Source organism: Grammomys surdaster, unplaced genomic scaffold (assembly GCF_004785775.1).
Source record: "Grammomys surdaster isolate TR1022 unplaced genomic scaffold, NIH_TR_1.0 243, whole genome shotgun sequence".
In the NCBI taxonomy this organism is placed as follows: Eukaryota; Metazoa; Chordata; class Mammalia; order Rodentia; family Muridae; genus Grammomys; species Grammomys surdaster.
In genome coordinates this window covers 4,520,300-4,540,999 of record NW_021604688.1, presented here as the reverse complement: position 1 = coordinate 4,540,999, position 20,700 = coordinate 4,520,300, and the positions used below count along the sequence as shown (strand labels likewise).

Genomic DNA, 20,700 nt, shown 5'->3' with positions numbered 1-20,700 from the left:
ATATATATATATATATATATATATATATATATATATATATATATATAGAGAGAGAGAGAGAGAGAGAGAGAGAGAGAGAGAGAGAGAGGCGCTACAGGGGAGAAAGGCAGATGGAGAACACCAGGTGTGGAGTGTAAGTCTTTACAGGGCTGGGATGTAGTATTAGGAAAGAACAGTCTGCAGAAACCCGTGCAGGTGATCTGTGTGTGTCTTCCCAGAGCACGCCACTAAAATCAAATACTACATGATAAGCTATAAGGAACTAAAACACCCAAGACACATTATACTCCATAAATCTGAGCATTCTTACGTGTGATAAGGACAAATGACTTAGGTCAACCATATTTGGATTTGTTTGCATCCAAGTGGCATTGTCCTACCTGCCCTCAAAGACTTCTAGGGCAAGAACAGAGAAATGAATTCATAAATAAGTAAATATTAAGACCGCTTCTTCCTGCCAAATGCTATTGCTGAAGACAAAATTAAACTAAGAGCATGCAAATGGTGCCAGATGGGTGTGGGATACCTGAACCACACTGTTAGTGGTCTGAGGTTTCTCAGAAGGGCATGGCAAGCGGCAGGCTGCTGGGAGATCCACCCAGGATGGTTTATCAAGCACAGGGGCCTAGGCTGCAGGCCCAGGGTACTGACTGAGAGGGCCAAGGGTGCTTCGTCAGCAGCTCCCAGGAGATTAGACACACTCTGCTGCACTTTCCATTTAAAGAACCAATACACAACATGGAATCACACTTGTTTTCCAGTCAGAGTGCTAAAGGCAGATTAACACACTCTGATTTTGTTTTTGAAATTGTACCTTTTTTCAAGAGGTTTAACTCAATATGCATTACCTACCAAACTACGGGGTATCAAGTACAGTGGTACGCTGGGCATTAGACAAAAAGTAAATTACAGGCCTGTTCTTAAGAACTCCTGGTACCTCCTCAGATCAAACAAAGCATGACAGCTGTTATCCTGGATGAGTGTTCAGGGTTTAGGGAAAACCACAGAGCCTGGGGAGGTCTTCCCAGAGCAGACAGTAAGCGAGGCAGAGTAAACTGCGAAGAGGATGCTACTGACAAAAGCTATATGGGGCCGAAGGAAATGTGTCTGCAGAGAACCAAGAGTGTTTTGTGGAAGTAGGGCTCTGGGGAGTGCAATGGGTAGGATGGATCTGAGAAGGGCAATATGGAGGGAGCCCCAGAGGTTCCAGGTCCACTATGGGCGGTGTCGTTTGCTTGGTACAGACATGCACTCCACCCTGGAGCTATGCTTCAGTGCTTTTTATTTTGGAACAATGTCCCACTTGGTTACCCAGCTGGCCTTGAGCTGGTCATGTGCTGGTAGGCCTTGTGTTTATGATACCCCTGTCTTGGCCTTCTGAGCAGCTGGATAGGGCCCTGAATCACCAGGCCAAGCTCTATGGTGTCTGATGCCATAAGTATGGTGATAATAGGATAGTGCCGTAGAGGCTAGGAGCCAGCATTACAGAGGGGTGTGGCAGACGGCAAGCCAGAAGAGGCTCACACACTCATCTGAATGGCTGTGTGCTCTCAGGTGTTCTCAGACAGTTCCTTCCAATTGACCTTCACTTCTAGCCAAGTTTCCCTTTGATTTATGTAGCTGTACTTACCTATACGTCTTTATCTTACCCCAAATATGTCATGTATGGTTCATAAAAATCACATTCAACTGCCAGTAAACACATCACGTAAATACTATAAGGACACTCTCTTACCTGAGCAGAGCTGTTCCACCTTTGTGTAGTTTAGAGACACGATGTCATTAACCCATGCAATGATGTCATGCCTGCTCATAGTCTCCTGGGTTATCGAGGTAGAATACACATTGACCGCCATTCCCCAACTAGGATAAAACAGATGAAAATAAGTTTACTCACAAGAAAAAAATTAGCTTAGGACTATCAGAGACACTTCATCAAGGAGGACATAGTTGGTGGTGATTACAACCAAGCTTCTTAAACGTGGGTCCTGACCCCATACAGGTGATGAGATGCAGAAATCAAGTATCAGAAAATGGTATTTGATGGTCCAACAGCCAACAATTAGCTCATAATCAGATGTGCAATGAATCCAACATGTTCCTGGCAGTGCTTGGCCATGCAGGAGAGTTCACTGCAGCCTTCACTGTGAACACATACGAAATGCACTAAGTGCCATGATACCTCACAATGATCACATGATCACTGCCTGGAGCACCCTGGCTCAGATTCTGAGACGACTGTGTTCTGTTAAGCTCAGGTACTTTCGATGTGCATACAAAGCTTTCTGTTCTCACAGAAACACGCTGGCTTAATTACAGAAAACACGTCTTTTAATATTTTCCTGCTGTTGGTCTTTACCACGTAAGTATGGACTATTTGTGCTCAAACAGGCACATCCTTTTCATTAGTTGTAAATTTCCTTTGTTTGTGTGTTTGTTTGCTTGTTTGTTTGTTTTAAGAGAGGGTTTCTCTGTGTAACAGCCCTGTCTGCCCTGGAACTCAGTTTGTTCCAGGCACAAACTCACTGAAATCCACCTTCCTACCTCTGCCTCTCGAGTGCTGGGATTAAAGGTGTGTACCATGATTGCCTTTTCTTTTTTGAGACAGGGTCTCTCTATCTATCTCTGGCTGGCCCGGAACTTGCAGTGAACTGCCTCCATTCCCCATTGCTAAGATCACTGGTATGTGTCACTGTGCTTAGCTTCATGGTAAGACCGCATGAGTATTCATTGTTTTAAAGTTCTTTATGGTTCACTGTCCTAAATATTTGATTTATGTACCTACTTGGCTTCCCTACTGGGCTGTGCTCAGGTACGCATTTGTGGGTGGAAAGGGGTTTGGAGTGGAAGTGTCACCAAAGCTACTCGCTGCTCTTTCCCCTCAGTTCCTTCTAACTGCCTGTTTGGATCACATTTCATACATTTCTCCTGGGGTGCCACTGCAAATCTCCCTTACCTAGACTCTAAAGTTCTTCAGGCTCTGAGATTCTTAATTTGTAATAGAATTTAGAGTCTCGCTCTTGACCTCAAGTCTGATGTGGGATATTAAGTTTACAATATTGTACACCATGACAATCTTGTTTCTTTTCAAATAAGATTTATTTATTTTTAAGTGTGTGTGTGTGTGTGTGCGCGCGTGTAAGTACAGTGCTCAAAGAGGAAAGAAGAGGATGCTGGATCATGTGGAATAGGAATTACAGGAATTTTGAGTGCTCAGTGTGGGTGCTGGGAACTTTACAAGAGCAGCTAGTGCTCCCAACCACTGAACCATCCCTCCAGCCCAGGGAATCTTAACATTTCACACATTATTTCTCAGAGCCTTTATTACAAGTACTCAAAATGCCAGTGTCTCAGAGGCTGCCCCTTCTAACAGTTGTGTACTAGTAAAGGATTCTTTGTAACATTTAAACATGGATAGAAACTGTGCAATTCTATGAATTTCATAGAATGTTTATATGCATATATTTACTGATAGACATATATTACGTTTTATTTGAGCAACAGTCAAATATACGCAAAAAGGAAACGAAGCAGAATAATAAACCAGCCATGTCTACTTCCTGGTTTCAGCGTCAATTGATGCAATCAAGCTTGTTTTAATTATAGCCCCATAATTCCCCTCTGCTAATCCCATTTCTGGCCCTGTAGCCCATATTATTTTAGAGTAAATGCCAAGTATTGAATCCTTTCAGTTATAAATAAAGATGTCAGAAAACATTAAGCAACAAACCCAACAGCATCACTACACTGACATGACCATCCTATCTTAATATGGCAGGTGTTGCACGGGCTGGTCACCTGTCTTAGTCTGCATATGAATTTATGCTTCCTTAGAGGACTCGTCTTCTATCCGGGCCTTTCATGTAGACTCTGTAATAGCTACTGAAAGTCTTTTTTGGAGGCTTCCAAATCTGGATGCGTCCCGTCCATCTGGGTGTGGCTTGATGCTGCCTTGGCCTTTGTTTACCTGTACCCTATGACTTAATCTACAGGCTTTGTCTGGTTCAGGCCCTAATCTGAGGAGTGAGGTGAAAGGCTCATTCATGCAGTGACTGAGCTTCACTAGAAATCAGGGAATGTCTGGCTCCTTCTACCATGCTGTTAAACACTGTGATATTTGCCTAATTCCAATAACTTCTAAGTAACTGTCTGTAGGTCATTCTTAATGTATCATCTCTGATGACCCTCTGAAGAAGAATTCCTTCTGAAGGAGCCTGAGGTCAGATGGTGACCACAACACAGAGCAGGTCCTGATTGCTTCTTAACTCTTTCTAGGAAAGAGTGTGTCCTGAATATTCTATAGCCAACAGGATTTTTATTTTTATTTTGTGAAGTATAACCATGAGGTCAGAGAGTTTTAGCAAATTTGATATGCCTTATAATTTTTATCTTGGTTGATAAAAGATATATCCAAGTGTCTGTGTGCTTATTCAGGCTGGCTTTTCAGTTCTCTGGTATGACAAGATATTCCAGGCTCAACTAGTAACTTTCTGACCTAAAACCTGTCATTTCTCCAAGGAACTCCAACTTCTTTCTGTAACAGACAGTATTTGATGACACAGAAGTGAATGTTTTAAACACGACTAGATAAAAACATCAAAATCTAAAGTTTTTAGGCTCTACAGAAAAGGTCTATATATTTACTAAACAATTACTAAACTCGGAGTCACTTGCTTTGCTTATGGTGATACCAATCTGCTTCCTGCTCCAAGGTATTAAATGAGCAGCTTATAAACATGAAAACAGCCCACACACGGCCTCCAAGTCTGGCTCTCACCTTTCTAACACTGCAACCCTGTAATACAGCTCCTCGTGCTGTGCTGACCCACAGCCATAACATGGTTTCATTGCTACTTCCTAACTGTAATTTTGCTGCTGTTATGAATCGTAATGTAACTATCTCATATGCAGGATACTTGATATGTGACCCCCCCTGCAAGGGGTCACAAACCACAGGTTGAGAACCAATGCTCAATTTCTCGTTCCCTTGAAGACCTGAAAATCTGCCAGCAATGAACCCCAGGTATGCAATCACGAATACAACTTTTCTACACTTCTGTTAAAGCATCCACTGCTTTTCAGTCAGCAGCTTTTGCTATTCTCTTTAGAGGCTATTTTACTAAGTGAAACCATTTACTCTTACAATGTAATCACCTTTCACCACCTTTATAAATTCTATAAAGCCTTAGTAAGGATAAATAATTCAAAACTTAAAAAAAAATGTACTTTGGAGCGTTTGATAGGATTTCTGGCAGTCAATGTACTTTCCTAATGATTTTTTCTTGTGGTAATAAAAAGCCTTTACATTTCCCAGCAGTGGATGGGCAGAAGGTGAACTGTCAGGTGCCAGGTGGCATCCAACCAAGGGTGATGAAAGTTTTGCTCCAGGTGATTTAAAGAAAACTAAACAGAGTGGGTAAGATCCAAGCAGATCCGTGTTTAACAAACGCACCCCACTAACTGGAAAATGGTCTGTCGTTGCAGGAGAGGAGGAGATATCAAGTGGGGGGGGGGGGAAGATGAGATCAAAACAAAACAAAACAAAACACCAGTAGACTACTACAGCCTAGCCCTACATGGGAAGCCGCTCTTCCCTCCAGGCTGTAGATGTTATCATTCTCCCGAGGACAGCTGTCCTTGTAGTTACTCCCTGACAAATAAGGCACTCTACGTTTCCACAGAGCTCATTAAGACAAGGGGCAAACAACAAACACAGCAGCAACCTTGAGGTTTAGAAGCCTCCTTAGTTATCAGCCCCGCCCTCCGACTGCTATGCTCCTAGGTCTTCAACTCAGCAGCAGCCTGGCGATGCTGGAGCAGGAGGGCCTGAGGGAAAAGTAGGTAAGTGGACAGCAGGAGGCTGGAAAACCCACGGAAAGGCAGGAACGTGCTAACACTTACTAAAACACGGCCAACACATTCGACACATTCCAACAGGTATTTGGATCAACAGCAACGTAAATGTCTATAAATTCTCTATGCAGACTGGAGCATTCTTATAATCTATATTCCTCCAAACTTTAGAAAGATGTTATTTATTGGCTACCATACAAAGTATTGGATTTCACGATGGTGTTTTCAAGCATGATTTGTTTTTGTTGATTCTTCTCCTCAGTCTTCACCCTACTCCCTGTACTTTCTGATGCCCTTGCACCCACAGTAGCCTCCTCTCTCTTTTCATGTCATATGCTCTGTTTCGCGAGTGTGTGTGCGTGCACACACACACACACACACACACACACACACAAAGACTGAAAGCTAGGATCTACATGAGAGAGAACATTTGTCTATGCAAGTCTGTACCACTTCCATTTCATTTTTCCTGCACTTCATCTTTCTTGACAGCTACATAGAATTTCTCTCTGTGTGTACATTTTTACTATCCGCTCATCTGACGATGGACATCTAGGTTGGTTCCACTTTCTTGCTGCTTTGAATAGAGCAACAATAAACATGGATGAACAAGTGTCTCTGTGGTAGATGCAGAGTCTTTTGGGCATTCGTCAAGAACTGGTATAGCTGGGTCATTTGAAGTTCAATTTTAATTCTTTGAGGAACCTCCACACTAATTTCCATGTTTCTATGACCTTATATTCCGACCACTAGTGAGCTCCTCCCTCCAACCTTGCTAAGGCTTGCTGCTGTCCATCCTCTTGACTCGGGCATTCTGACTACAGTCAAGTGGGATCTCAGTGCAGTCTCTCTCTTTCAGTGAGACAGCTCTGTGCACACCTGACTTTGTGGTGTCTTTTGTCAGCTGCCCACCCATACATGCCAGCTTTCTGATTTTAGGCCTGACAGCTTTGGCTTGGCATGCCCTCTGCCCCACAGGGAAGTGTTCTTGTGAGCATCCAGCAAGCCAGTGTCCACGCCCCACCCCACCCCTGTGTGTCTATGCATCTCTCTTTCCCTCCTTAACCCCTAACCCCCCCCCCCTCTCTCTTTCTGTCTCTCTTTCTCTGTGTATGTGATTTTACTTCTATACTAACATCATCTTTTCTCTTCCCAGTCTCTTCCACTTTTTTCTACAAACAAAATGTATTCAACCCAAAATTATCCAGATGACTAAAAACAGAAAATTTATGCTTTTCCAATGAGAATGAAATAATCTTACCCTTTCCACAGATATGTTCTGAAATTCTAAGGTTTCGTTATAATTTCTTGCATCTTAACCTACATGGAAATGTAAAGGTGAGAGAGCACCTGCCTACCAGGAGTGTTGTGTTTGCAGGAGAGTTTGACATCACTTCAGAGACAAAGTCACTTCAAGCCACTCCTGGGAGGGAAGCAGGGCAGATGTCACAGTCCCTCCTCTTACACATAAGAGTGCTATGTGGCACCTGAAGGTCTCTGTACCAGTCACCAGAAGACACAGCTTCAGGCCACTGTGCCTGGCTTCACACCATCACAAGACATAGTGCACTTTGATGAAGACAGAAATTATAATAATTTTAAAATATTGATCTTGTTTTTAAAATTTTATTAGGTCTGTTCATTTTATTTTATGCGTGTGTGTCTTGCCTGGATGTATGTATGTGTACCATGTGCATGCCTGATACCCTTGAAGGTCAGAAGAGAGCACTGGAGCCCCTGGAACTGGAGTTAGAATGGCTTGGACCTCCTGAGGGCTACCTTGTCTGGTCTCAGTGGGAAAGGATGCACCAACCCCGCAGAGACTGGATGTTTGGATGTGCCAGGGTGGGGAAATACCCTCCTGGGGGCGGGTTGGGGGTAAACCTTCTCACAGAGAAGGGAAGAGTGGAATGCAGGGGCTGTGTGAGGCGAGGACTGGGAAGGGGGCAGCGATTGGGACATAAGTGAATTAATTAATTAATCAATTAATGAAATAGAAAAGAAAATATTGCAAAAACGAAAGAAAGAGAAAAAGAAAGAGAGAGAGAGAGAGAGAGAGAGAGAGAGAGAGAGAGAGAGAGAGAGAAAGAGAAAAAATGGCTGTGAGCCACCATGTGGATACTGGGAACTGAATCCAGACCCAAATGCTCTGAACTGCTGAGCCATCGCTTCAGCCCTAAGATATCAAATTTTTAACTGACTAATGTCTGATATTTTTATCAAGATAAATGTCAAACTATGAGAAGTGAGGTCACCCTGAAAGCCATGGAACAAAGAACCAGCATGGGGCTGAAGCTCAGGACTGCAACTTACTGGGGCCTTTTGAATGGAAATGGCAGTTGATTCTCAGGTGGCCTAGCATGGTCTCTGGAATAGAATTAGCTCTTTGCCAAACTTACAAACAAAGGTCCAAATCACTATGTCCACAATGTGACTTCAAGACCTGGTTAAATTCAATACTGTAAACTTCTGTAAAATTCTGTCTGTTTTCCTCCTCCTGTGGAGGACATGACACCTTGTTGGTGGTGGTGTTCTTATATAAGTCAGGGGCAGAGCAGATAGCTGTCCTTTCTTCATCCTAGCTTGATGCCTGGCTCGGTGGCCAGGCTCTTATGCCTAGGACTCATATAAATCAAATCAAATCAAACCCAAGCAGTGCAGCACTGGAAGAGGAAGACAACGACCTGTGGACTGCCATGCCACTAGAGACCTGCCCTTCAGTGCACGGCACAGTTGGGCCATAGACACCTGTTTGCTGCCATGCCATGCAGCACAGACAGACTGTCACCCAGGGCCCCCAAGAGCCACCACAATGTGCAAGTGTATGGTGGTCAGATGGGAGAGAAAGAGAAGTGGAACCGATTGAACATTATGGAGAGAGATGGAACTGGAGACTCAGGATAGAGAGGAACAGCCTCTTATAAGTGGCCAGCCCCACACCTGGGGCTATGGTAAGGTCCTGGCCAGAGCTGCTGCTGAGGGCTATGTAGTGGCAGAGGTAGATGTCAATGTCCCTGGTTGGGGCAGCCGCCCAGGACCACATGGATGTCCAAGGGTTGTGCATAACGGGCCCCACCTCTCACTGGATGCTGCACTCTGAAGAGCAGGCCCTGTGCCTTGCTCAGGTAGTCCAGAGTACCTGGCCCTGGTGACAGTGGTGTGGGTCAGGCAGCCCCTAGGGGGTGTGAGAGAGCTGATTCTGCCACTCCTCTGCCCTGGGATGGCACGGGCAAAGAGGTGATACCCCTACCCCCACCCCTCACCACTTCTGGCAGTCAGGAGAGCTGCTCACAGGATATGAGCTGGGGGGAGCTAGCTGTGCCCCTCAGCAGCTGCAGCACTTGGGAGAGCACGCCCTGTACCTCACCTGGACAGCACAGCAGAGCTGGCCCTGATGGTGAAGGTATGGGTGAGCCAGCCCTGAGGGTGTAAGAGCAGAGGTGCTGGACTAGCCTCTCAGTCTTCAGCACTTGGGAGAGTGGCCCCTCCACCCCAAACCTTGACAATGGTGGCATTGGGTGGCTTAGCCAGAGCACTGCTAGAAAGCTTGCCCTGGTGGTGCAGATAAGGGAGAGCTGGTGGGCTGACCAGCTCAGCTACCACCCAGTCCCAGATCCAGGGCTCTGAACTGGCCCACCCCAAAATATACCATCTATGAAAAGTTGAGACACATACAATGCCAGCCCTGATGTTCCAAAGCTGCAGGATCTCCATGACACAGGGCAACAACAGGATTCCCAATGAGGATCCAATACTGTTGGTGTCACAGAAGCCAGAGACCTCGAACCAGACTAGTGACTCACTGCAATGAACATTTGCAAGTATGTGGACAGAGGGATACCCTGTGGGACATACTGACATACTACAGCTTCCACAATGAAACTGTTTCCTGTACTTTGTTGTTGTTGTTTGTTTGTGTGTGTTTTATTTTGGGGAGGAGGCTGCAAGGGGCATGGGCAGATTTGAGGGGACAGGGCGATGAGGGGACTGGGGTACTTAATGTGAAACTCACAAAGAATCAATAAAAAGTGAAAAAAGAAAAAACAGAAATTAATTTGAGGAATGAGGCATGTGGAATCTATTTTGGTTCTTAACAATTAACGCCTGTGCTCACAATTTTCCCAAGTTTAGACAAGGCCATCTGCAGAGCAGCCAGCCCTGTATGCAGCGGACCCTGCCTGCTGCTCGCCGCAGTGGCTCTAGTTAGCTTACATTGCTTCAATCCAAGCCTGCACTGAAGCTAAACCTTTAAAAGTCATTATGGGGCCTGCTGAACGGCTCATTAGTTAAGAGAGCTTACCATTGCTGCAGAGAACCTGGGTTCAGTTCCCAGCACCCATTTCAGGTGATTCACAACACACACACACGCACATGCACACGCACATGCACACGCACACACGCACAGACATGTAGAAATTGACAAGTCTTTCTTAAAGGCAAGAAGGACTTCAGTTACCCTCTTGGCTCACTCCTTTAAGGAGCTTATACTCAATTGGAATCTTCGTGTTTTGCTATAAAATGTCCAGAAAGTTTCATCAGCCACGCCAGTACACTCCATTCACACATCTGAGCTGACAGTATCAGTACCTAGGACTATCTTCTCTTAAAACAATCTCTATTTTCAGCAATCCTCATCACTGGGAAAAGTAATCCACCACCAAGAGTCTAAGAAAAATACAGTTTCACTCCATTTCACGTAAATGAACAAAGAGCAGATTGGAAGACAAATAAGGGAATGAATGTTATTCTACTTTCATGTGAGCAACTTATATATTTGAGTATATGTATACAATGATTTGTAAAGGCCCTATAAAAGTCTACAACTAGGATAGCTCAGCTACAGCTTTGGAGGAGAGAAGCGCCTGTGGTCCCTAAGCACACCTTTCTCTATCAGCCTGGAACTCACACCTGGCTCACTCAAAGGCTACACTGTCAGATCCAAATCAGGCTGCTCTCTGGCCAAAGGTTTTAGGATTGTCAAGGTTAGAGCACTCCACAAATAAGGTACGGAAACAGGCTGTGTTTCAAACTTATAACTGGACTCTTTACTTAGAAAGATCTTTTTTAGGTTCTAATAAAAGTAGACCTTTTATGAATAGTCTTAGTATGCACAAATATGTTTAAAGTAAAAGAGATTTATCAAGTTGATGATATAATTATGACCTTAAGCTTTCCAGTTATAGTTTCTAGAATAACTTCAATCATAAATATTCTTTTTTAGAAAAGTACATCTATGTCCACAGATTAAGATACTTAAGTCAGCTGGGCATGGTGGCAAACAGCTTTAAGCTCAGCACTTGGACTGAAGAGTAAGTGGATCTGTGAGTTCTAGGAAAGCCTGGTCTACATAGTATGTTTTGGGACAAACGGGGTTATATTGTCTCAAAAACAAAACCAAAAATCCTCAAACAATAACAAAAAAAGAGGATGAGCCAAAAGCAGGAAGCCCCATGCTGCTCTCCTACGGTCTACTCTGCTTCTCTGGAGGTGGCTGGGAAACCCTGTGACAACACAACACAGGTCCCAGCTCCTCCAGAACATGTGTCATGATGAACTGGGGGTTTCCACAGAGAGCCAGGGTATAAATGTGTGCCTCAAGCCAGAAAGTCCCATTTTTCATCTGTGGATAATTCATTCCCCAAGTGAAAAGCTATGAGGGGTAGGACTGAGGACCGCTTTACCAAGCAAAGAAGATCTCTAGACCATGCCCATTCGTTGTTCATTCATTCATTCATTCATTCATTCATTCATTCATTCATTCATTCATTTCTCTTCATTCATTCATGACCCAGATGTGGGGGCAGGGGAGGAAAGATTTGCCCAAGGAAGAGATCAAATCTAAGCAGAGGTGGTCTAGAAGGTGTCATTGAAAGAAAAAACTCGACAAGATCCAATCATCCCCAAAAGGACACTTCAGTGAAGGTGGTGTACTGAGGTTTCTGCACATCTTCTGATGTATGATGAGGAAGGAAATTAAAGGCCTCACCCTGTCTCCATGTAGTAACTACACAGCCATGGGCAGACTCATGTACTTCACTTGTGTTTTGTCTTCTGTGTTGGGATGAGATAGATGAGGAAAGCCAAACTCCTTAGGAAGAAGGGGAGGCCTCCAAGGTGGCAGAGGTCTGAACCCAGAGCTGAGTTCACACCAGGATGTGTTGGGCACCAAGCATGTTACTAGACCGCAGGCACTAAAGCACACCATTTCCCCCTCAAATAAGGCATTGGTGGTTCAAAACTAGCAAAGGAAACAAACCAGTGAAAAGGACTTCACGGGAAGGTACTATGAAGACAAAGGTTTAGAGGAAACTGAGTTTTAAGAAGAGGGCTGGGCTTCTGGCTGTACTCCAGACCTTTCTCGGCTGTTATCATCTACAGCTTGATGCTATCAGTGTGGGCATAAGATTCTGATAAGCTTGGCCATCTAAACTTGTAACTCCTGCTAATAACCACCACTTCCTGGACAGAGTGAATGAAAACGTAAGGGTGCCTGCCCCTTTGATAACTAATTACTTTTTTTATTCTATTTGTGTGTGTTTACACTGTGTGTACACGTGTTTTTACACTGTGTGCACCTGTGGATGTGCCTACAAGCATGTGAAAGCCAGAGGTCATCAGACATCCTGTTCTCCCTCTTTACCCCCTTGAGACAGGGTCTCTCATTGAACATGGATCAGATGATCATTCCGAATGATCCTCCTGTCTCTATCCCCTACAAGGTCTGGCTTTTTACAAATGTGCTTGGGATTTGAACTCAGGTCTTGGTGCTTGGGCAGCAAGCACTTTTACCTGCTGAAGCATCTCTCCAGCCTTGCCCCCTTTAAAATGCACTTTTAGAATATGACTAGAATGCACAGATCTCTGCAGCTGTCTGTAAAATGAGGCCCTGTAACTTGCCTTGGACACAAACCCTCCACCTTTAGCAGGTAGCTGCTGCCTGCAACGTCATCAGGTGCTCTCATCGGGAGTCTCCTGATCATGATATTAACCAAGAAAAAAGAAACCTTTGGAAGTCAAATACAGGTAGACATTTTTGCTATTTTGATTTTTAACTCAGAATTAAGTTTGTATCTATGACCCTGAAATGAATCAGCAGCTTGACTCTTCTCCAAGAAATATGAAAATTTTAGAATTCTAAAAAGGCTTTTTGTTTGGGGATATGAATGGAAGCTAATTTCATATGGTCAGAAAGTAGCTACGGTCTCTCAGACGCATACACTGTGCACACATTCATGCAGGCACAGTGGATGTGTGTCTCTTCATATGGTCAGAAATGCAGCTGACTGTATTTGTCTAAGTATCCATCTGTTCCAGGCAGTGGGTGGCTTTGTCCATGTTCTGAAAATAATCCCAATAACCCAGGGCTTGTTCCCATGCCACAGGACTTGGCTGGTCTCCTCAGGGCACCAACTTTTGCCCAGCAGCCCCGCCTACCCCTCTTGGCTCCCTCTATATCATCCTCTTCTCCTCCATATGCCTTCTGTTTACTTTCCCAGCCTTGCTTGGCCTTGTTCCCTGTCACTCTGACCTTCCCTCTCTCCCAGGATCCCAAGTAATTTTAAGTCAGGGCCCAAGTCATCCTACCCAGCATGGCCCCTGGTTAACCTTTCAGGCAGCGGGCACACTGGGTACCATTGCATCGTCATGCTCGGCTGTTCACCCACACTGTGTAAGATCCAGTGCATTAGACAAGCAGAAGAGCGTGTGACAATCAAATGGGGCTCAGGTGCTGCTGTTTCTCCTCTGTCAGCATCTTCAATTTGCCTTCTCTAAACCTTCTGTTAATGAGGAACAAGTGATGGATAGCAGCTCCCAACTAAGCATGAAGGGATGACAGGGGCACAGGCTTAGGCAAAGAAACTGAAGCTCTTTTCAGAACGTGGCACTATCACCTGCACCCCAGGCTTCAGGTCCAGCTTCCATGTCAACTCCTCAGCACGCCCTCCCCGCCCACCCTCAAGTGGCCTCTCCAGTTACTCTGACATCATTCTGATCCTGACTCCTGGATATTACACAATCTGGGATAAGCTTCAGTGTCAACTCCTCAGCAAGCCTTCCTGCCATCCCCAACCCCCATGCAAGGTCTGTGCTGGCAGAAACTTTATCATGCATGTCTAGCTTACTGCTGTATCTCCAGTGTGTGCACAAAACTGTAAGTCCAGGCCAAATGAGTGAGTGTTTGGGAGAGTTTTGAGGGGATGAGAAAGCTGCAGGACACTCAAAATCATACCATACTGTTCTGATATACCCATGTGCTATGAGGCAGGGAACAGATTAGGGCTGAGCGGATTAAAGGACTTGGGGGAAGTAATGTGCATTCTTCAGGACAGCTACGAAATGCTCCCTAGCCGACTGGCAGACTCAGGAGGGCACTGACCTAGGCAGGAGGGAGTCAAGGGCACCAGCTTCGAGATCCAGAGCTAGACCCAAACACCCAATTGGTTGGGTAAACTTGGTCACCTATGTTCCCCCACAAGATACCTCCTTTGCTGGTGAAGCATGGGGACAGGATGAGGTGATATAAGACAGTATTTAGTAATTACCCATTTCTACTGTAGGAGAAAATCATTAGCACAGGGTTTGTCCTCTCAACAACGCCTTACAGTGCTTTTATGCCCTGATGGGCGACAAGTTACATGTTCTATGAGGTCACAGCTAGCATGTGGCTTGAGTCAAGTTTTGTGATTGTATCAAATCTTCATTTTGTTTAGGGGACCAAACCCAGGGCCTGGAGTATGCTGCACAAGTGACCTCTGACCTTCTATACCTCTGAGCTATAGTCTCAGTCTTCCAATCTTATTTTGGAACTGAGGCTCAGCTCATTTCTTCAGGGCAGCCTTGAACTCCTGTAGCCCAGGTTGGCACTAAACCTAGTTCCTTACCCTGGACTTAAACCTCAATGAGTTTTAAACGTATGTGTCTGTGAAGAAAGGCCTGCAGATTTGGGTGAGTTTTCCCAAGTTTATTGATGAGAAGGAACGCTTTCTGGCGAGAGCACCTGGCAGCTGGAACACATAGGTCACGCTGGTATTTTAGGATCTGCCATGTTTTGCATTTTGAGTTATGATGTACTTTGGAGCAAGACTCTCAATTTACTTTTTTGTGGTAGATTAGCAAAAATGGACATTGCTGCTTATAGTTTTTTATTCGAAGCTAATAAAAGAATTTTAGATTGGTATCTTGACAATGTGTTTAGAATAACATATCCTTAAAAATATAATCTTGGTATCTCACTCTCAAAGACTGGTGCTTATCCAAATGCCTGCACCTTCATTATGGTAAAAATGATTTTTAAACACGTGAGAACATTTTGAAATGAAAAGAGAGTGCCATAAAACAGACTATTAATGAGATGCTAAAGTGCAGGCTAACATTTAAAGACATTCTAGTAAACTTAAGTCCAAATTGAATAACAGATTCTCATCCCCTGAGCCCTTCCTCTGCCTATCTTTTCGAAATTCTTTCCAAAGTAGGCTCGGTCAGAAGGCTAAAACTTCAACCCAGGGAACAGAATGCTACAATGCTGGAGTGAAAAGCTTCCCCACGATGTTCTAAGTAAGAATACAGTTTTGCGTTGAGCCACTTTCTAGCTATCCTGGGACACATGTCACCAGCAGGCAGCAAGGTTGAACATCCTTGAATGATAATCTGTATCAAACTCACACCACAACCCCAGAGACTACAGTCCATACATATGACATATATGGAAAAAAAAGACATCTTTCCTGAACATGGCAACAAACAGACATGCTGGTGACTGAGGTAGCTGAGATAAGGTAAGTGATTTGGCACAGGGCTGTAGCTGTAGGTGTACTGAAGCCAGGAGCGTTCTTCCTCTGCCAGTTCACACAAAGGCTTCCTCTCAGCAGAGGTGTGAAGAGTCTGAGGAGCCACAGAGATGGAGGAACTCAACAGGGTTCTTTCCTTCCTCCCTTTTAATTCAGTCTGGGGACTCCAGCCCACCGGACAGTTCTATCCACACTCAGGGTAGGTCTTCTCTCTTCAGATAATAAACTCTGGAAATACCCATACTGATATACCCAGGAGTCGCTCATTGGTAATTCTTCTCATAGTCAAGTTGACAATAAAGAGTAAACTAAGAATATTTTCCAATGTGTTTTGCAGTTCTGGGAATCGAACCAAAGGCCTCAAACACACAGACTTACCACTAAGTCACATCTCAGCCAACTTCTTAGTATTCTTGTTTATGACACCAACTACCATCTTGTATATTTGAAAATTTTTTTTTAGGTCAACAAACTCGTTTACCATTACCAGAACGAGGACACTAACAGTCTTCTTATTCCAGACTTACCTAGAGAAACACCAATTCACCCAAATCAGAGGTGGGAAGTGGGAGGAAGGAAGAAACACACACATACACACACACCACACACACACACACACACACACACACACACACACACACGGCATCGCTGTATTTCTTTGCTCTCCTTCTCTTGTTTTAGTTACAGGTCTGAACTACACCATACCTAGCAAGAGGGCTTGGCACTGAAATTTTCAGATGGACGAGCAAACACTGAGCACTTGAGTGGGTAGGAGCTATGCCACATACAAATTGGATTAGGCACAAAAATAACAGGCACACGGTAAGACTCTTGGCTTGAGGAAGGGAGGAAGGGGAGTGGCTTGAACAAAGAAATATTATAGTGGTAGTAGTTTAATATCGTGGTCTCTATTGAATGTAAGAGTGCTTTACTTACTACACACACGCAGATCTACACTGGTGTTTTCAGAAGGATGCAGGCAATTCTAACTCAGGTCTTTACACAAGTGTGCTTGTCCACCATACTGTCTTCATAGCCCCAAGATGTGAGACTCTTAAAAGAGACTAGGACTGACTGACTACTGACTGACCTGTCTAGACAACGGTGGTGTGAGGAAGGAGTCGGGTCTAGAAGCCACGTGCCATTACTGCTCAACTTTGGAGCCTATATGAACTGATGAAAGGTGTCACTCTAGAAGCAGTCATGTCCTGTCCCCTCGACTAGCTTCTGGTGAATCTCAGGATTCATTTTACTTAAACTTTAAAACATGTTTTGAAAATTAGTCTTGAATTCAACCACTAACTAATAAATCTAATTTCATTTTGAGTGTCAAATTTGAGCTAAAGGTCTGACATCACAGAGGCCACCCTGAGGTCATATTGAAACGATGTGACATTACTTTTCGTTATCTCAGCATTAGCTGCTGTTATAGCCAATATCGCGTTAAGTACAATACCCAGTTCATTAAATCATCAATAGATCCGGTCACATGTCTGTGTGTACACATAAGTGATAAAAAGATTAAATTATTAAATAAGTTCACATAGTTTATAAGCAAAGAAATGACTTCTTAAAATGTCAAAGTGCTTCTTCTTTTTAAAAGATTCTTGGGTTACAAAATTTACACATTTTTGCACTCGGCAGAAAAATGTGCTTGCTTTGGCAGCACATATACTAAAACTGGAACGATACAAAGAAGATTAGCATGGCTCCTGCACAAGGATGACACGAAAAGAAAAGAAAAACAGAAAATAGAGAAAAAATAAGATTTAAACATTTTAAATATCCATAATTCAGCCTGGGGATTAGCTCAATGCCTACCATACACAAGGCTGGAAGTTTAATTTCCAGCATGGATAAAAAGAGTCATTATTTTCTTACTTTGTCACAACCCTTATCTTTTAAAATTTCTTTTAAGTAGCCAGGCGTGGTGGTGTAAGCCTGTAATTCTAGTACTTGGGAGTCAGGATGATTAGGAGTTCAAAGCCATCTCTGGCTACACTGTCAGTTCACAGTGGACCTGTGCAATAGAACTCATCTCAAAAAAAAAAAAAGGCAAACAAACAATGTTTTGTATGTATAATAGAACATTTTATGGATTTTCACGCACACTTTAAAATGGGTTTTCATACATGCATACACAGTTTCTACACATAAGTATACAATCAATGCATACATATACTGATCTACACATAGCCTCATAAGCAATACATGCATACAGTCTTCTACACATAACTACATAATCAATGCATATACATACATATATATATATCCTTTTACACATAACTACATAGGCAATTAATATATATAACCTTCTCCTCACATAGAGTTGAAGACTGTCCCTTCTCCTAAAGTCCCGCGCATAGGCAACCTCTGATTGTGACCTTATTTGCAAATCGGATCTTTTTTAAATGAATTAGTTAAGAGGATGATATTGGATTAGGATGGACCTAATGACTTTTAAATGATGGTCCAAGGAAAATGCACAGATGAAGGAGGAGGCAGGATAATCAGAGGGAGGGACTGAGTGTTGAAATTACAGACCACAGAACATATGGGGCCACCAGGATGGGAAGGGACAGGAAAGACACTTTCCTAGAGCCTGTGGAGGGAGCATGGCACTGCAAAGGCACAGTGCAGATCTAGCCTCACCAGTAGGAGAGGACGAAAGTCAAACCATCCAGTGTACAGAAGTCTGACGTGGAAACCTTCATGAGAACAGCGTTGGTAACACCCAGCCTGTTCCTCTTAACACCTTGTGAACATGTTTCATAGCTTCACAGATTGTGTTTATATTTAAGTGCGTAGGTATATCACAATAGACCCAATTCCAGAACCATATATTAATATTTAACTTAAAGAACACCTCTGGGGGCTGGAGAGATGACTCAGTGGTTAAAAGCACTTACCTGCTCTTCCAGAGGACCCCGGTTCAATTCCCAGCACCCACATGGCAGCTCACAACTGTCTGTAATCCTGTGTGGGGGATCTAGCATCCTCACACAGATATACTGTATGCAGGAAAAACACCAATGCACATAAAAAATAATAAATCTTAAAAACAACAACAAAAATGTCTCTATTCACTGTTCATGTTGTTCAATTATTTCAAGGCAACAAAAATGGTAGTAAGTTAAATCATGACTGTTCACATCAAAAGCTGTAAATGTTTTCAACGACGGTCTAAGGAAAACACACAGATGAAAAAACTAGTCCTGATTTTCTGAGAGTATGTTGTTTGTTGGAGATTCAAAGTGAAAGGAATCATCACAGTGGGTTCCCTACTTAACAGGGAAGGAAACAGACTATCTTAGTATTTAAATAAAAAGCCTGTCCACACCATAGTAAACTAGAGGATCACAGGATGTCCTGTCTGATAGTACTCAGCTTCCTCTCATAGAATAGACCCAATTACAGCAAAAGGATGTCTCTACTCTGTACTCATTGTTTACTGGCCATGGCCGGCTCAGTCCCAACTAGAACAAAGAGAACTGCCTTCTGCACACCGGGTGCGTGAGACCACTCTCCTCAAGGAAGGCTGCCAACATTTGGCCTTAAAGGTTTGGCAGTAAAAGGATAACTCACTAAGGAAATAAGTTATAATCACAAAATCTCCTTAGTAGGCCTAGGGCATTTGTGAAGTCACAGTGAACTTCTGTGCTGAAGTCTCATTAGACTGTGAAGCAGATGTGGGAATGTAACAGGGCGTGAATGGATTCTGACAGGAACCATGCGCACCCTCTCCGGGCAGCACCCACAGGCCCCTTCTCACTGCTTAGCCCCCAGTATCAACTAGAGGTAGCTCCCTCTAGGGGCTTAGAACTATGTTGAGAGCCAAAAAGACAACAAAGCTTCCAAACTAAGACAGACCAGGTGGCATGGGCCTGTAGTTCCATCTACTCAAGAGCTTGATGCAGTAGAGTCCCAAGTTCAAGGCCAGGCTGGGCAACTTACTGAGCTCTTGTCTCAAAAGCTAAAAATATCAGGCCTGAGTACTTACCCTGAAGACTCTAAGTCAACACACCACAGGGACATTTGCATATCAGTGTGCAGTAAGCACGATTTGCAGTGGTTAAACGCTGGAACGTAGGTGTCCCTCAACAACAACAAACTGGATAAAGAAACTGTCTATAAACACAACAGAATTATCTTCAGCCATAAAAAAGAATGATGTTTACATCATTTGAAAGAAAATGGATGTAACTAGTGGTAGCATTCTGTCTAAGCTCCACCCCACAGTTACCTGGCAACAAGCCCCATTCCACAATTACCTGGCAACAGCCAGGTATTCTCTGCCCCACAGTTACCTGGCAACAGCCAGGTAGGCCTGCCCACTATAAAAGGGGCTGCTTGTGCTCTTGCTCCCTTGCTTTTCCCTTTCCCCTTCTCTCCCCATTCCCTTCCCTGCTCTCTCTCCATGTGCTCATAGCCAACCTCTATTTCTCTGCTCCTCTTCTCTCTCTCTCTCTCTCTCTCTCTCTCTCTCTCTCTCTCTCTCTCTCTCTCTCTCTCTCTCTGCCTTTGTCTGCCTCTACTACCCTCTTAACTCCCTTCTCTATGCCCTTGTGTGGCTGGTCCCTCAGGGGGAAGGGATGCTTCAGCATGGGCCCGCAGAGGCACCCCCTTCCTCCATTCCTGACTATACCTCCAGAGAACATACCCCCATCTCTTTATCTCTTTATAAACACATCAGCTAGAGATAATCATACTGAATTAAGTCAGTCAGACAAAAATCAGGTGTGTCCAGATGACTGGAAAAGACAAGTCAGTGGCTTCCTACAGCCGTGACCCTTTAAGACAGTTCCTCATGTTGTGGTGACCTCCAACTATAAAATTATTTTTGTTGTTACTTCATAACTGTAATTTGCTACTGTTATGAATCTTAATGTAAATACTTTTAGAGACAGAGGTTTACTGAGGGGTTGCGACCCACAGGTTGAGAACCACTGGTCGATGGGTAAAGGGAAGACTAACAGGATGAAGTAACAGGGGTGAGAAGGGAAAGGCAGCAGATATGGAGGGAACATGTCCAAGCAGACTGTAAACGTGCATGGGAAAA

The 20,700-nt window shown here is 43.9% G+C and overlaps 1 protein-coding gene and 1 non-coding gene across 4 annotated transcripts in view; one reads left to right on the top strand and one right to left on the bottom strand.

Annotated features, from left to right (window-relative positions):
- Positions 1-20,700, bottom strand: part of Mapre2 (microtubule associated protein RP/EB family member 2) — a 135,750-nt gene that overhangs the window by 59,961 nt on the left and 55,089 nt on the right. For 2 of the 3 annotated variants that reach the window (XM_028774843.1, XM_028774842.1), the window contains one exon: positions 1,736-1,863. The exons of the other annotated variant lie outside the window; for it this stretch is intronic. In XM_028774843.1, the coding sequence (XP_028630676.1) occupies positions 1,736-1,856 (121 nt within the window). In that variant the 5' untranslated portion in view covers positions 1,857-1,863. The remainder of the gene's footprint in view (positions 1-1,735; positions 1,864-20,700) is intronic. 3 annotated transcript variants of the gene reach the window in all.
- LOC114627197 lies at positions 17,292-17,398 on the top strand. The gene has a single exon (XR_003712343.1). It is a non-coding gene; the product is annotated as a U6 spliceosomal RNA (small nuclear RNA).